Here is a 17489-nt window from a genome sequence, read left to right on the forward strand (position 1 = left end):
AGCCTGGGGGGTTAAAATGTATGTGTCCCAGCAGTAATTCACACGTCTGTCTGTCCAGCCAAGGCCTCTATGCAGCCCCGGGGTTCAAACCTTCCCTTAAACTCCGGACTGAAGGGTCACTAGTTGCTTGGACAGATGTCTGGGTGGGGTTGTGGGCCTGAGGCTGTAGGACCTGGCATGGGGCAGGACTTTAGCTGCTCCATTTTTCTCCCTATGCCTGAAAGGTCGGGTTCCAGATCTCAGCTGGGCCTCCTCAGTTTGGTTTTAGTAGTTGATGGACAGATGACCCCTCTGAGCAGGAGCCATTGTATGTGTTTGTGTGTGGCAGGAGTCTGCTGGACAGAGCTGGCCCCCCAAAGCCCGACAGCCCAGCCATCCTTTCCCTGGACGTTGCCAGGGGCAGGGAGTAGGGGATATGGCTCGTGCAGGAGACATGTGGCCCCAACATGTCATCTCTTCCACGATCTTTTTCTCCAAGTGCCTTGTTTACAGATGGGGAGACTGAGGCTGAGGGTCTTTCAGATATGTGTGCTTCCCCTCAACAGTACTTGGCTCCAGAAGTGCTTCGTAAAGAGCCTTATGATCGGGCGGTGGACTGGTGGTGTCTGGGCGCCGTCCTCTATGAGATGCTGCATGGCCTGGTGAGTGGGGTGCAGCTGACTGCTAGGGACATCTGGCTCTGGGGAGAGATGGGGGTGGTCTCTCCCTTACGTCACCTGCTCAGGCTCCTCAAGGAACTGAACAGGCCACTCCAAGCTAAAAAAGATGATGCCAGCCCTGGCCGGTTTGTCTTAATGGTTAGAGCTTTGGCCTGCGGACCGAAGGGTCTCAGTTCGATTCCCAGTCAAGGGCACATACCTGGGTTGCAGATTTGATCCCCACTCCAGAGACAACCAATCCATGTGTCTCTCTCACACTGATGTTCCTCTCTCTCTCTCTCTCTCCTCTATTTTCCTCCCTTCCTGTCTCCCTCCTTCCCTTCCTTCCATTCTCTCTAAAAACAAATTAATGGAAAAAGTACTAAGGTGAGGATAAAAAAGAAAATGACACCAAAGTGAATATTACAAGTGTTATATGTAGTTTTTTAATACTGTCAGTTCAGCACTTTATAATACACTGTCTCTTATGTTACTCCTCTTGTGCCTCAAAACAGCCTTTGGAGGGTGGCTGCAGGAAATGGAATTGTTCTTCGTTTAATTAGTGGAAAGGGAAACTGAGACCCAGAAGGGTCTCAGTGCTGGTAGGTTGTGGGACCAGCCCTGGACCCGATCCTCGGCTGCCTGCTTGGGTGGAGGCAGTGCAGTCGCCCCTGGCCAGGCCTCACTCTGGGCAGCTTCGTGGATATGACGAGCAGGCTCCGTGGAGTCTGGAGAAGGAAGAGCTGGCCGAGGAGGAGGGAGGAAGAGCATCAGGAAAGGTGGGCTCTGGATATGGTTGGGGCCTGGCTCTCTTCCTAGCTATGCCACAGGCTTTAATCTCTTTGCGCCTTGTCTTCTCATCTGAACAATTACTACCTGTTTCGAAGGATGGTTGTGGGCTGGGATGAAATGATGAAGGGGAGAGCGTGAACTCTGCAAAGTCCAAAGTTGGTGCACAAGCCAGATTCGGAGAGGTGGGATAGGGGATGCTCCAGGAGGCCCACAAGCCTTACACCCATGAAAAGAGACTCCTCAGCCTTCCCAGCAGCCCCCTCCACTGTGCTAGAAGCCCAGGTCTCTCTGTCCCTCTCCAGTCTGCCCTGTGAGCCATTGTACAAGACGTGGTCTGGCTGAACCCTTCCAGTGACCCAGCTTTGCTCCAAGTCTCTCTGAGCCCTGTGTCCACTTGAACATGGATGACCCTGCAGCTCTCTCCCTCTCTCACCAGCCACCCTTCTACAGCCGAGACATCTCCCAGATGTACGAGAACATTCTGCACCAGCCACTACAGATCCCTGTGGGCCGGACGGTGGCTGCCTGTGACCTCCTGCAAGCCCTTCTCCACAAGGACCAGAGGCAGCGGCTGGGCTCCAAAGCAGACTTTGTAGGTGACTTGCCAGAGGCGCCCTGGCGCCTTCCTGCAGAGGCAGCTCAGCACAGTGACAGGCGTCCAGCTGTCTGTGAAACCAAGCACGGCTAATTCGTTCATTTGGATATTCACAGCTGCTGCTGCTTGACTACTCCCTTCAGTCTAGTTCTATTCAACCAATATTTACCGAGCACCTACTATGTGCCAGACATGGAACTAGATGCTAGGGATTCAATAGACTGGTCTCTGCCCTTATTAAATTTTTTTTGGGTGGGGGGAGGGCAGACAACAAACATTATATACAATTATTACAGAGTATGACAAGTATCAGGAAACAAATGGACAACGAGTTAAGATAGAAAATAATGAGAGGGGGTGAATTCACACTGCTGTAGTCAGGGAGGGCCTCCCCAAGGAGGGGACAATTAAGCTGAGACTTGAAGGAAGAGAAGGAACCACTCATGCAGAGCTGGGAGGAGGCATCCCAGACACAGAGCAGCATGCGCAAAAGTCCCGTGGTGGGAACGAGGAGGAGAGTGAGTGGTATGCTTTAGGGTGTTTTGAGGAGGGGTATGGTAGGACCCAATTTAAGTTTTAATAAATTCCTCTGGCTTCTGTGCAGAGTGGACTGGACCGGCTTTTCACAGACATCTGAGCACTTCCTCCCTACCACTGCCCAGGCTAGGCACTCAGGATATAGAGACCAATAAGTCGCAGTCCATTCCCTTAACAAGTTTATATGTTTTTCGCTAAAGTAGCATTTAAAAAATAATCTTACATTCTCTCCGCAACCAAAGATCATTTGGATTTATAGAAGGAAGACCACACTACTCTTCTCCCTGGAACTTTGTTTTCTCTTCCAGCATCATGGTTGAGATGCATGGCCTAGGAGACAGGCTACCTGGGTTCAGATCCCTCCTTCACCACTTACACTCAACTTCTGTGAGCCTCAGTTTCCCCATCTGTAACAACAGCACCTAGCTTGAAGCTGCTACAAAAGTCAAATAGATTAAGATATGCAGAGCACTTAGGCTAACGCTTAGCACATAGTCAGTGCTTTTTAAGTGTTTTTACAGACAGCCCTAAATGTCAGATACTGTGAAGTGTAACAACATTTAGGGCATTTGCCTACCCACCCCTGGACAGCTTAAAGAATGTGACTTTCATGAAGATTGGTCCACTCCTTCTAGGTGGAAATTCAAAGAATATCCAGAAAAAGTCCCTCCAGTTACCCAGTTCCTTAATTTAGAGGCAACCAGTGCTACCAATTTTTTGGGTATCTTGGATATTTTGGATCGGCTTTTTAACAAATCCAGAGGTACTATTCTGATACAGTGGCTGGAGAATCATTCTTTGAGAAACACAGATAGAGAGGGGGTCCTGCTGGGACAGGAGAAAGTTGGTACTGACATTGGTTTGGAGGAAAGAAGTGGTGAAACAAGCCCAAGGCAGAGTCCTAAATTCTGGGTCTCTGGGAACCTGCAGCTTTTCTTGGGGACTTCCTTTCTAAACCTTTCATAGTGACTTCATTTATCTATTTCTCTGGTTTGCATTCTGAAAGAGTCAGCATGCACTAAGGCAGAGTAGGGCGGGGTCCCCAAGATTCCCTGGGAACCCTGAGGGCAGGGTCTGCTGTCTTGTTCAATGACATACCTTCAAAGCCTTCTGGTGCCGGCACAGAGTAGGTGTTCAGTAAGTAGATGTGGAATGAACAGTTGTCATGGGGGAAAAGGGTTGGGTTCCTGGTGATCCAGAAAGGGAGTGTCTGGCTGAAGAATGCTCGCTCCATTGTCCCAGGAAACCAGTCAGAGGTACAAGTTACTTTCTTTGCAAAGGTTTTAGGGCTTGGCAGCCAGCTGCCAATAGAGCAGGGCCATGTGGGGTGGGGAGGGGAGCACCCAGGGAGAGTGCTGCTTCTGATCAGCACCTTCTTTCTGCAGACTGAGATCAAGAACCACGTATTCTTCAGCCCCATAAACTGGGATGACTTGTACCACAAGAGGCTGACCCCACCCTTCAACCCAAATGTGGTAAGAGGTCACTGAGTTCGACTCTAGCTGCTAGGGCTGGGCGCAGTTTGGAAGGTGTCTGGCCAACTCTCTACGGATGGAAAAACCAAGGGTCCAGGCGGCTCCATGGTTTGTCCAAGGCCACATAGTAAGTTAGAGGCAGAAACTGGTCTAGAACCCAAAAGTCCTGACTGCCAGTTCAGCTCTGTGTGATGAGCCATGCTTCTGCGCCTTTATTTATAGCACCGGTAACTCTCATTTAAAGTGCTCTGTGTCATGTAGCATGCCCAGAGGGGGAAAAGCCCTGTAAAGACATTTTCCCCCCATGGGTTCGCTTTTCCCCTGATAAGTAAAATGGCATGTAGTCATTGTAGAAAGTATGCAAAACAAAGAAGTTTAAAGCAACAGGAAGAAAAAGCTTATTAGCTCACTACCCAAGAGAAACCATAGCTGGCATGTTTCCTTCCAGTCATTTTTCTATGTGTGTGTGTGTGTTTACATAGGTCATATTTTATATGTACACATATTTCTCCTCCACACCCCCTTTTCTTTGCTAAATACTATGCCATTATTTCCCCAAGTCATATAAAACTTTGTAAGGGCCATTTTAAGTAGCTCATACTATTTCAACCCTATGCTGGTGATATAATTTATTCAACTAGGCTCCTAACGGTGAACATTAGATTATTACAACTTTTTATTTATCATAACGTACTGATGAACATCTTTAAATGTCTATCGTCCAGAATTCTGATTATTTCCTTGTGATGGAGTCCAGATGGGGAATGACCAGGTCAAAGACGGTGAATGTTTCTAGGTTCTTGATTCATACTGCCCTCGCTGTGTGTTAGGAAGGGCAGTCTATTTCCGACCAGTAGAGGCTGCGGGGGAATTCTCATCTTACTCTCTGCAGCATGTGAGGTTGCTTTTAACTTTGCAAATATGTTAAGTATAAAATGGCATCTAGCATTGTTTTAATTTCTATTTCTTTGATTGACAGTGAAGGTGGTTCGTTTTTAAATGTTAATTAGCAGTGCTAGTATGAAAGAAGCTCAGTCCAGGCACCTGAAAAGCTTCTTTATCTGGGGACATTTAAAAAGAGTTTGAGGATAATATTGAACATACACCCTGGAGAGGGAATAATATGCAAAATAGTAGGCAGGGAGGTAATATAATACAATGCGTGAACTTTAGAGTGAGGCATAGTGGGGGTGGATTCCTGGCTCTGTCACCTATCACTTGTGAGACCTTGAGTAAGTTTTTGTTTTTTAATTAATACTCACCTGAGGATATTTTCTCCATTGACATTTTTAGTGAGAGTAGAAGGGGGTAAGAGGGAGAGAGAGATATACGAGAGAAATATCAATGTGAGAGAGACACATGAATTGGTTGCCTCCCATACGTGCCCTGACCGAGGCCAGGGATTGAACCTTCAACAGAGGTACATGCCCTTGACTGGGAATCAGACCCATGACCCTTTGGTGTGTGGCCAATGCTCTAAACACTGAACCATGAGGGCCTGGGCTTGAATAAGTTTCTTTAGCACCAATGTCCTCGTTCATTAAAAAACAAACAAACAAGATAACAGAAAATACCTGCCTTGTCTAGGGCCACACAGCATAATAGGGCCAGGATTCACATTCTGGTCTTGGAATGGTAAGTCCTGAGCTAGTATCACTGTGTCCTGTGGCCTTTTTGAGAATCTGGGAGCCATGGTCTCTTTGGTTCTACAGGCTAAGGCTTGCATGCTAGAGTGGATCTATGGACCTTTCCACTTGCTCACTTGCTTACTTCATAAAACCCAGGTGGCTCAGTCTTCTCCACAGACTGTGCCTCCTCCACAGAGAGGTTGTATTGGTTAGCTCTTGCTGCGCAACAAGCCACCCACTATGTGGCTTAAAACAATTTTTTATTTCATTCTGATTCTATGGGCTGGTTGGGTAGTTTCGTTGGCCTGGGCCAGGCCAGCTGACTCTACTGGGCTCTCTCATGTTAGCAGCCAGCTAGCAGGTCAGCTGGCAGTTGATGATCTAGGCTTGCCTCACTCACATGCCTGGCAGTTGGCTGGCAGTTGGGTACTGGGCTCTCCTTCACGAGGCCTCTCAGACTCCAGCACGATGGCCTGGGCTGGGTCACATGGCCTTTAGGGCTCCAAATGCAGCAAGATAAACTCCCAGTGTGTGTTTTTCAAGCCTCTGATTGCGTCCCATTTGGTAACGTCCCATTGGCCTAAGCAAGTCACATGGCTAATTCATATTAAAGGGATGGGGAAAGAGACCCCACCTCTGGGTGGGGATGGAGAGTTTGTGACCATTTTTACAACATCCCTCACACAAAACAGCCAAAGCAGCCCCAGTCACTCTCTACTATATTACCCTAAGTTATATTTTTTATAAGATTTATCAACACCCAAAATTATCCGTTTGTGTAGATGCTAATTATTCATCCTCCTACCCTCTGCATAATATAAACTCTGTGAAAGCAGGGGCCCACTCTATTTTGTTCTCCTGTATTCCCAGGGCCATGAACAGTGCCTGGTAGGCATTCAGTAAGTACATGTTGACTAGACTTGTCTTGGGGTTATTGTGTGGTGGGCAGGGAGGGTGATAGGGGGTTAGAGGGATTGATAAGTGGTTATTGGACCTCGTGGAATAAATAACTAATGTAGCCCAGCCAGTATGGCTCAGTGGTTGAGCATCGACTCATGAACCAGAAGGTCACGGTTTGATTCCTGTCAGGGCACATGCCCGGGTTGCGGGCTCGATCCCCAATAGGAGTATGCAGGAGGCAGCCTATCTGACGTTTCTCTCTCTCTCTCCCTGAAATCAATAAAAACATATTTAAAAAAATAGAAAAAATAACTAGTAAATGCATGGGTGACAGTTAAGTAGGGGTGTCCAGAAGGCACTCAGAGGGGAGGCCTAACATCCCTTTCAGGATTTGTGGGTTCCTTAGGCAGCTCTGACCCCAGTGTTCCCTTCTCATCATTGGCATTTATTCATTCATAGGAAGGACCTGCTGACTTGAAACACTTTGACCCAGAGTTCACCCAGGAAGCCGTGTCAAAGTCCATTGGCTGCACTCCCGACACTGTGGCCAGCAGCTCCGGGGCCTCAAGTGCATTCCTGGGATTTTCCTATGTGCCGGAGGATGAGGCCGTCTTGGATTGCTAGGAGACGAGTACCTGTGACGCCACTGAAGACAGCGGGTACCTGTAAGGACTTACCTTCAGCTGCTAGAAACAGAGACTCAAAGCACCAATGGCTCAAATAAGACGATTTTCCCAGCACATAAAGAACTGTGTTAGGTGTCCAGGCCTGGGACAACAGGGCATCAGATACTCAGAGGCTTTCTGTATTTTGCTCTGCCATCTTTGGCAAATGGCTTCAATATCAATTGCTCCGTTATCATAAGGTGGTTACTGGAGCTCTAGCCATTGCTTTTGTGTTCTGAGTAGGGGAAAAAAGGAGGGAGGGAGAGAAGAGCAGAAGGACACTTTTACAGAACTTCCCAGAAGCCCCAACCAATGACTTCTGCTCGTTAGCCACCCATGCCTACCTGTCATGGAGGCTGGGATATGTGACTTATCACTGGCACATTATCACGCCTAATAACACAGGCTTTTGACACTGAGGAGGGGAAACATTGCATAGGTAACCAGAAGGCCTCTTGGTGTTTACATTTTGATTTCCAAGTATAAAATGACAGAGATGTGACAAGCCTTTAGGGTATCACCCAACATCCTCTTATTTTCCTGTGTTGATGGTATCTCTTTGTTGTGGGTATTAGACACTTGTTATCAGGCTTGTCTGCTTGGCCTCTGAACCCCTTCCTATATTCAGGGGATATCCTACTTTGTGAGTCTGGATGAGGGGCCATAACCTCCATTTACAGTAGCTGAGATTCTAGAAAGTGACTTTTGCAGCCTCCCCTGCAGCTAGGGCCAGGCGTGTGGCCCAGGGACACTTGTGCCAGATTTTGACTCAAAGAAGGGACGGGAGCTCTCTTTCATGTAGCAGCTGTGGTGACAGCACCCACAAAGCTGAGTTCCTGGTGTAGAAGTGGCAACACTGTAAATTGGAGCAGTTGGGACTCAGTGGCAGCAGCGCCAGTTTCTTCATATCAATCTGAGATGTCATTCCCGTCATTCCTGGGAAGCCGAGTCTCGACTCTAGCTTTTGAATAATCTTGAGAGCTTCTGATCCTCTTAACACCCTCTTTTTTGGCTGAATTAGCCCAAATCAGCTTCAGAACAGCAGCCTATGCTGAACTAGTTTCTGTGCTAGATTCTTTCAAGTCTACTATCAGTTTTTATCTAAACAACCCCAAGGTATGAACTATTACTGTCCCCTTTTACCAAGGAAGAAACAGGGTCAGAGTTGTTCCCTAGCTGGTCACATAGTAAGGGTCTGAGCTGGGACTTAGAGCCACATAAGCTGACTCAAGGGCTCTCACATGTATCCTTTGTGCTCGTCTGCCTCTCGCCGTTAGGTCCAACAGAATGGCCATCAAGACCTCTAGTGAAAACCAAATCTGGAATTAATCAGAAAAAACGAGGTGGTGGGAAATGGGGTGAAGATGAGACATTGAACTGGAGGCTCATGGTCTGAGCCTGGCTGCCAAGTTCATGCTGTGCTCCACCTCCCCTGCCCCTGTATGTTTGGCAGTTCTAAGGCCATGGGGAGCCCAGGCCTTGGACAGGGCCGGAGGCTGGTGCAGAGCTTCCCAGCCACCTCTGGAGCTCCATGTATTCAAAATTAGTCATTTCTCAAGGTAATTCTGGACAGAACCTGAGCACATCACCTCATGAATTCAGAACACCCTGCACTTGCAGAATGGATCATGCTGCTTTATTTCAGTGGAAAGGGGTTTCCTTTTCACAAAGGATTCATCACCTCCTTCTGGGTGGTATTATTAGCTTTTTGGTTTGTGGGAAAGAGAGGGACTGTCTTAACATCAGTGTGTGTTATGATTTTTATTGCCTTTTTCTCTTCAGTTCCAATCTTTCCCTTCCATTTTTCCAGGGCAGTCCCCTGCCCCATGAACTACAGGGGATGAAGCCGAAGACCATGGAAAACACACCAATGACACTGACACGGGAGACCAAAGCTGGGTCAGCAGAGCTGTTGTCACCCTTTGGCCTGCACTGAGAATTCTGAAAGTCTGATTTGATTCCTATCTTAATAGTGTCTGTTAACTGACAAATGTGGAACATGAGGGAGGGGCCCCAATTCCCCCAACTCCCCAGAGCAAAATTCAAGATTCTAATTGTCTGAAACATGCTGGTACTGCCAAACGTACACAATCTGCTATAGATTAGGAAACCCATAATGACTCTCTCTGTTCTAAGACTATAAGATCACAAAAATTTCAGGATAGAAAATAAAAATGAAGAAAAACTATGATATTGATCATGCTATGCCTATGTTTATTGAGCACATTCTGAGTATCTACAATCCTTACAGTAAGCCAGCACTTAGAAATTAAACTTCCCTTTATAAATAAGGAACATTTGCTCAGAGAGATTAAGCAACTTGCCCAGAGTCACCCAGCTGGTACAAGGCACAGCCAGGAATGAAACTTGGTGGCAGCTGAATCTAAGACATTTGCTCTTTCCACAACTCCCAACAGTGGGAGACGCGCTCTGGACAGGTACTCTTGTTCTTCTAGCAAACACTGACTCTACATCAAGCAGACGGGTACCAACACTCAAGTGGCACCGCCTACTCTCTGCAGAGGAAACGCATCGCTTCCATTTTTATCACCAAAGACTGTAGTCACCCAATTTTGCACCAAAATACAGCATCCCCGGGAAGACAATTCCGAATCACCCTCCTCCACGTTTGAACTTGGCAATGACAGTAGTTGTGAAAAGGCAGCACGAGTTTTAAGATCCCTACACTCCTGCCACTCTGCACAGGCTGAAGATCCTAACAAACATAAATTCAGATAGAAACTGTCCGCAGTCTGCTCTCACTGGGTTGGCCCGCGAGGCGGTGGCACTGCACCAAGGTCCGCACGTCCAGAGCGCTCCCCTGGGCGCAGGAAGGCCGTTCGCTGGCACCTGCGCGCTCTCAGGCGACGGCTCTTCCGCACCAGCAGCTCCTGCCGGAACCCTCTTCCCAGCCCTCGCCTTAATGAGTGTCCCTCTCCTTTCATATCGCTGCTCATCGGGGCGCCTTTCGGCCCAGCTCCGGCCCCTCGCAGCTCCCTCAAGACAGTTTATATTTTCACTTTTTTCTAAGATCTGACCAGGTCTAACTCCTCGCTGGGAGACGCCGAGACGGCGGGTTCATCGCCAAATCCAGGGTCTGTTACTGTGGTGCTCAGCGTGGCAGGACAAATCAAAGAGAAAGAACGATCTCATGTCACCCTTCTCATTACTAAACGCTCCTCCGGGAAGTCGTCCCTGACCTCCCTGGGAGCTCAAACCCACGCGCATCGCTCTGCATGTCCCAGGCCCGGGGCTCCCGGCGACCCGGCGCCGTCTCCAGATCTCAGCCGCTAAGCCCCGCTCCCTGCCCCTGGGCGCCTGCGCTCTGAGGATCGGTCTGGGGCGTTCCTCACCCACACCGGGGACCGGAAGTCTTCACTATTCTTCATCCTCGGGGTCGAGCGAAGTTCAGGCCCTTGGGACCTACCATTTATACCAGCCTTTAATAAGACTTGATATTAAAGACACAATTAAATCGGTTTATCTTTGACCTAAAATCAATCCACGTTCTATCTGGATTTAACCCCATCCAACATAATGGTACAGTCCCATAGAAGTCCCGCCCCTACCACCACCGGCGTCTTCCGTTCTGTCGTCATCTCGTGGCTCCGAGGTACGCCCACGCCCTTCCCAGCGCGCCGCTCAGCCTCCGCCGTTGCTAAGAGGCCTTGGATACCTGGCGGCGGGATGCTGGGCGGCGTCAGGTGAAGATGGTGGTCACCGGGCCTCAGGTAAGAAGAGCTCCGACCGTGACGGGCCAGCCGGGGCGTTGGGGCGGCCTGGCGCTGTCCTCGGGGCCCCGGGGCCAATCTTACGGAAAATAGAGGCGCCCTGGAGTAAAGTAAACTGGGCACCAGGTAGGCCGGAATCCCCGACCCTGGACTGGGCTCGAGTCTCCGTCGCCTCCGGCTGCGCGGGTTTTCAGTGGTCCTGCAGAGTGTGAAAGCGTTGGGAAAGGACTTGTAACGTATTGGCCCCGTTCCCTTTTCCTAGGAATCCCGCTTTAGGAATCTGCCCTGCAGCAAAAATAATGGCAGAGGTAGAAATATGTAAATTCCAGTGGCATCTATGTTGGCACGGAATTGAAAAGATGCCCATGAGGGCGGTGGTTCAGTTCATTATGGAGAAAGCAGAGTACGATGTTGTGTATACACACAAAAACCAAGCATGCACAGGGATGGAATGAAACAGGAAAAGATAGCTGTGGTGGGTTCATGGGGCATTTAAAAAAATCTGACAAAATGACTTTAGAGTTAAACTGCAAAAGTAAATATGTGAGACTAGCCAGGGAAATCTAAAAATTAAGAGTAATAAGGTGTGTGTAAAAACTGAAATTTTAAAAAAAAGTAATAAGGGGATTAGCTCTCCAGTATCACCAGAAATTATAACATAACCAGAGGCCCAGTGCACCAGATTCATGCGCTGGTGGTGGTGGGGGGGGGGGGGGGCGTTCCTCTCAGCCTGTCCTGTGCCCTCTCGCAGCCTGGGAGCCCTAGGGGTATGTCCGACTGACAGATTAGGTCTGCTGGCTAGGCCGGCAGTTGGACATCCTTAGCACTGCCTTGGAGCGGGGAGAGGCTCCCGCCACAGCCACTGCGCTTGCCAGCCATGAGCCTGGCTCAGGGCTTCTGTTCCCCCTGTGGGAGTGCGCTGACCACCAGGGGGCAGCTCCTGCATTGAGCCTCTGCCCCCTAGTGGTCAGTGCGTGTCATAGCAACCAGTCATTCCACCATTTGGTTGATTTGCATAATAGCCTTTTATTATATAGGAAGGATTATAAAGCTGTAGTAATTAAAATAGTATGGAACTGAGCAGGAACTATAGGCAGGTAGAATGTATAGAATTCAGAATAAGATCCAGATATTTATAGTGATTTATTGTCAATCCCCAGTAGGGGGTGTGTGGGAGGCAGCAGCTGATCAATGATTCTCTCTCATTATTGATGTTTCTATTTCTCTCTCCCTCTCCCTTCCTCTCTGAAATCAATAAAAATAAATTTTTAAAAAAATCAGCATTGAGAAGTTTGATAGGTGTCAGGCAGCTTTCTAGTAAAAAGTAACAATTTATTTTCATCAAAATAAATTCCAAATGGACCACTATTTTTTTTATTGATTGATTTTAGAGAGAGAGGAAGGGAGAGAGATTGATTTGTTGTTCCACTTATTTATGCATTCATTGGTTGCTTGTATGTGCCCTGACTGGAGATCTAACCATAATTTTGGCATATCGGGGGGATGTTCTAACCGATTGAGCTACCCAGCCAGAGTCTCAGCATTTACATTTTTAAAAATGACATGCAAGTATGGGGAGAAAGCATTGTTGGGTGTATTCATAACCTTAGCATGGCAAAAATTCTTCTAATTAGGTCATGCAGTTCAGGAGCAAGAAAGGAAAAGATTAATACTTGTGACTCTAAAATTTAAAACCTTCTGTATGGCCTGCAAAATTTCACCAAATCAAAGAAAGCTCCTTCCTATAAGCTACGTTTAAAGACAGATTTGTGAAAATATTTGTTTAATGACCAGTTAGAAAAATATTAAACCCAACAGAAAAATAAGGAGAATATATGCACAAGGAAATCAGAAGAAATACAAGTGGCCAGTATAAACAGTAAAAGATGTCCATCTCACTAATTTTAAAGTGCTAATTAAAACTAAATGGGGTGCCTATCTTATTAGAAGAGATAAAAAGGATTAGAAATAGTATTAGTATTAGTGGAAATAAAAGTCACAGATTTTTGTAGGGCACTTTACTTAGCCATTCAATAGGTAGGAATTTATTCTACAAATATGGAAAGTGCATGTTCAAAGGTGATTGGTAATATTGTTTTACTAGCAAAATTTTGGGGGAAAAATGTCAATTTGTATATAACTAGTTTAATTATGGTATATCTATAAAATGGAATACTGTGCAGTTGTGTTTTTTTTTTTTTAAAAAAAGATCCCTAAGTACCAACATGGAAAGATGTGAAAAAATACAGAGTTAAGTGAAAAAAGAGTGTTGTAAAATAGTGCATATGATAAAAATCCTATTTTATAAATAAAACTACAAGTTATGAATGTATAAAAAGAATCTAGAAGACTATACCTCCATGTTGATCAATGTCACCCCAATAAACTTAATGTAAAAAAAAAAAGGAAAGGAAAAATAAGACTATACCTTATAGTTAACAGCAGTGAGCAGTAAGGAATCATGGTCTCCCACAGGGATAGGGTGAGGGCAGGGCAGGGCCATGTGAGTCGGCTGGTGGGAAGGCCAAGGCAAGAGACACGAGGTCACCAGGGTTGGCCGTAGGTTTCTGCAGCTATGCGTTTCACTCTCAACCTTTGAGAATTGCAGAGATTTCAGAGGTATGTTGCAGCTTCCTACCCTTTCTCATTAAATTAGAAGAAGTAGACACCTTTGTTTCTTTTGGAGTCTTTCTTTTGGACTGTTGGTTATTGTTTTTCTTTTTCTGATCCCTTCTTTTTTCCATAGGTAACCATGGAGAAGGAGCTTCGGAGCACCATTCTTTTCAATGCATACAAAAAGGAACTATTTACCACCAACAATGGCTATAAATCGATGCAGAAGAGACTTCGGAGCAATTGGAAGATTCAGAGGTGATCTTGTGGGTTGTTTTCCCTTCCAAATAATAATAGCCTGCTGCTAAAACTGAAATTTTTCATTTTCTTATATAGGCCAGATTGTTTAGGTGGGAAGAGCTCAATTTAAGGATCATTCAGAAGTAAATAAATTATTAAAGCATCCCTTGAAAATTGGCAGTTAGCATATTATTAAGTTATCCCCCAAATCACAAAAAAATTATTCTAATTATACATATACAACTTTTTAAGAGGTTAGAGGTGTTCTCCATATTTTAACTTAGGTTATACTTCAATTTAGAGAAAGGAAAAATGAAAATATTTCTCTTTTGGGGTGTGTTGTTTTTCTTAGTGGGTAAGGATATGTAGTCATACAAGCTAATGGTAGATGTGATTGCATTAGCAGTGGGAGGGTTCTTTCTGCTCTGGCACAGTTTAATGTGGCTTAGAGGAAGCATCTGAGCAGAGCCCAATGGCTGTGGTGCCAGCTCGTAGCGGAGATTCTCACTGTGGGGGAGGCTGGAGTGGCACCTCTAAATCTCGTTATTTCCAGGCCTCGGTGGCCGCTGGGTCCATAAAGTCTAGAGGCTAAAATGACATAAATGGTTTAATTATGGATCTAACACTTGCTTTTAAAATCATATTGTAGCTTAAAAGATGAAATCACATCTGAGAAGTTAATTGGTGTGAAACTGTGGATTACAGCTGGGCCAAGGGAAAAATTTACTGCAGCTGAGGTAAGAAATAACCCTTTAAAAAAATAAAATAAAATAAATATATTTATAAAGAAGAAATATAATGAAATGGTTAGGAGCCTGGGCTCTGAAATTCTGGATTTAAACTCTTATTTACCACTTACTGTGTTGCCTTCAGGTGCCGACGTCATCTCTTTTTTGATCTAGTCGTGATGGTCAAATGAGATAATGCATGAAAAGTGGCAGACACGTACTGTAGGCTCATTAAATATTAGTCACACTTCTTTGCCATATTTTTGCTTTGAAAATAGGAAAATTCAATTTTAAATTATTTTATTTCATGGAATAGACAAAGAATGATAAATGTAAAACCCAGAACACAAATAACAAGTGTTGGCAAAGATGTAGAGAAATTGGAACCCTTGGGCACTGTTGGTGAAAATGTAAAACGGTGCAGCCTCAAACAGTATGGAAAAAGTATGGTGGTTCCTCAAAATTAAAAATAGAATTATCCTATGATCCAGCAGTCATACTTCTGGATATACATATATCCAAAAGAATTGAAAGCAGGATCTCACAGAGTTAGTTACTTACACACCCATGTTTATATAATGCACACTAGCCAAAAGGTGAGAGCAACCCAAGTGTCTATCAGCAGATGAATGAATAAACAAAATGTCTACACATACAATGCTGTATTATTCAGCCTTAAAAAGGAAGGCAGTTCTGATACATGCTACAGCATGAATGAATATGGAGAATGTTATGCTAAGTGAAATAAGCCAGACACAAAAAGACAAATACTTTATGATTCCATTTATGTGATGTATCTAGAGTAGTCAGATTCATAGAGAGAAAATTACAATGCTTGTTGTCAGGGATGGGGGTATGGGGGAGGGAAGTGTCGAGTTGCTGTTTAATGGATGTAGAGTTTTAATTTTGTGAGATGAAGAGTTCTGTAGATTGGATGCACAGCAATGTGGATATATTTAATACTACTGAACTGTACATTTAAAATGGTTAAGATGGCTCTGACCGGTTTGGCTCAGTGGATAGAGCGTCGGCCTGAGGACTCAAGGGTCCCAGGTTCAATTCCGGTCAAGGGCATGTACCTTGGTTTCGGGCACATCCCCAGTAGGAGGTGTGCAGGAGGCAGCTGATTGATGTTTCTCTCTCATCAATGTTTCTAACTCTCTATCCCTCTCCCTTCCTCTCTGTAAAAAATCAATAAAATATATTTTAAAATAATAAAATAAAATGGTTAAGATGGTAAATCTTATATGTATTTTACCACAATTAAAAAAACCAAAAAACCCACAACACAGCAAGAGCCTTTCCCACAGAGACTTGGAAAAGTGCCTTGGTGCCCAGGGAGGGCTGTGGGGAGCTAGGGTGAGGCCAGTGTGGTCCTTAGTCTGAGGCAGACCAAAGTCTCCTGTTCTTATATTGGGCGGATCCAGAGAGGAGTCCACAGGGGAGCATTTCTGTTGTCCTTTTTTTCTCAACCTGATTGCAAGGCCACCTCATCCAGGAAGGGCACGAAGAGGTAACTGCTTCATCAGGTGAATTGAGAGGAGTAGGAATTACCATGGGAATATGGAGGTGACCAGCTACCCTTCCCAGTGAGACCCTGGGGGAGATGGGTACGCAGCTGGTAATGGCCTGCACAAGAGTAACTTTATTTGTTGGGCTTTGGCCTGACTCTAGTATATTTTCTCCCCCACCACCTCCCTTCTCCACCTGGGGAGGACAGAGAGCAGTGACCAGGCCCTTGCCAAGGAGCAAGCAGCCTCAGGAAAGTGAGAGTATCCAGAGAGAGTGTCAGCGACCAGTGCCTGGGGACATTTGGCAATATCTGAAGATATTTTGGGTTGTCGGGAGCGGGTAGGTGCAGTTGGCATCTAATAAGTAGAAACCAGGGATGTTGCTGAGTGAAGGAGACCGGTGAGCTTCCTTTAGCTAATAGTTTCCCACTTTTAGTTTGCTTGTCAACTTGGAAAATGTCACTTTAGTTTGAGTATTTTTGAGCTTTATGTTTAAAGACAAGCTTAGAAATCCTATGAGGAAAGTAAATTTTATATTAAATACATTTATATTTAGGTGCCTTATAGATTTGAAGTGTTTATTTTTCAGGTAGTTAAGATCTTATTCATAGAATTGTGGACCAAAGTTTTTTGAGTATATTCACAGATTGTTTTTTTCCTTTGTGTAGTTTGAGGTCCTGAAGAAATACCTTGACGGCGGTGGAGATATCCTTGTGATGCTAGGAGAGGGTGGGGAATCCAGGTTTGACACCAATATTAACTTTCTCCTTGAAGAATATGGAATCATGGTTAATAATGGTAATTATTATTATTAATTTAATAGAGGCAGTCATTTCCTATTTATTATTCCAGTTGTAGCCCTCTGGGCCTAATAGTACAATGGAAAACCCCTGGGCTGTGAGGGTACGTGGCCCAGCATTCTGGCCTCACTGGCAGCCTGGGCTTCCTCTGTTTATACAGTGAGACGGGGAGTGGAACGGAGTTTCAGGATCTCTTTCAGGTCAAAGTTTTAAGCATCTTTACTAGTAATATCAAACTTACTTCTAATCTGAAATGTGCCTTCCTGTCTTTTCCCCTTAAAGATGCTGTGGTTAGAAATGTATATTATAAGTATTTCCATCCTAAAGAAGCTCTAGTTTCCAATGGAGTCTTGAATAGGTAAGCATGTTGAAAACAGAAATGTCTTTATAAATGACTCTCATCTTTCCTACATGAATCTTCCCTCATCTCTTCTCCCACATTCATTTCACTGGCCCTTTTTTCTCTTCCCCTTTTGTTTTATTTCATTTTATTGTATCGTAATTTATTTACTGTATTACTTCTCATCCATCAATTTATATTCCTCCCATCTTTTGAAACCTTACTAAACATTCACCCTTTGTCAGTTTTTATTTTATTTATTCATTTATTTATTTTTATTAATCCTCACCTGAGGA

General features: G+C 45.3%; 2 protein-coding genes across 5 annotated transcripts in view; both read left to right on the plus strand.

Moving 5' to 3' along the window:
* LOC102767028 (serine/threonine-protein kinase Sgk2) overlaps positions 1-9427 on the plus strand; it is a 48932-nt gene extending 39505 nt beyond the window's left edge. For 3 of the 4 annotated variants that reach the window (XM_006763759.2, XM_015563919.1, XM_006763758.2), the window contains exons 10-14: positions 546-641; positions 1867-2022; positions 3948-4037; positions 7025-7230; positions 9041-9266. In XM_006763759.2, coding sequence (XP_006763822.1) covers positions 546-641; positions 1867-2022; positions 3948-4037; positions 7025-7189 — 507 coding nt within the window. In that variant the 3' untranslated portion in view covers positions 7190-7230; positions 9041-9266. Of the gene's footprint in view, positions 1-545; positions 642-1866; positions 2023-3947; positions 4038-7024; positions 7231-9040 lie in introns of all 4 variants that reach the window. The other variant, XM_015563918.1, reaches the window with a different exon arrangement.
* A 1381-nt stretch (positions 9428-10808) lies between these two features.
* The window catches only part of IFT52 (intraflagellar transport 52), a 35215-nt gene continuing 28534 nt past the window's right edge, over positions 10809-17489 (plus strand). The window contains exons 1-5 of the mRNA XM_006763763.2: positions 10809-10961; positions 13708-13832; positions 14464-14551; positions 16722-16851; positions 17136-17211. Coding sequence (XP_006763826.1) covers positions 10941-10961; positions 13708-13832; positions 14464-14551; positions 16722-16851; positions 17136-17211 — 440 coding nt within the window. The 5' untranslated portion in view covers positions 10809-10940. The remainder of the gene's footprint in view (positions 10962-13707; positions 13833-14463; positions 14552-16721; positions 16852-17135; positions 17212-17489) is intronic.

This window comes from Myotis davidii, unplaced genomic scaffold (assembly GCF_000327345.1).
Source record: "Myotis davidii unplaced genomic scaffold, ASM32734v1 scaffold199, whole genome shotgun sequence".
In the NCBI taxonomy this organism is placed as follows: domain Eukaryota; kingdom Metazoa; phylum Chordata; class Mammalia; order Chiroptera; family Vespertilionidae; genus Myotis; species Myotis davidii.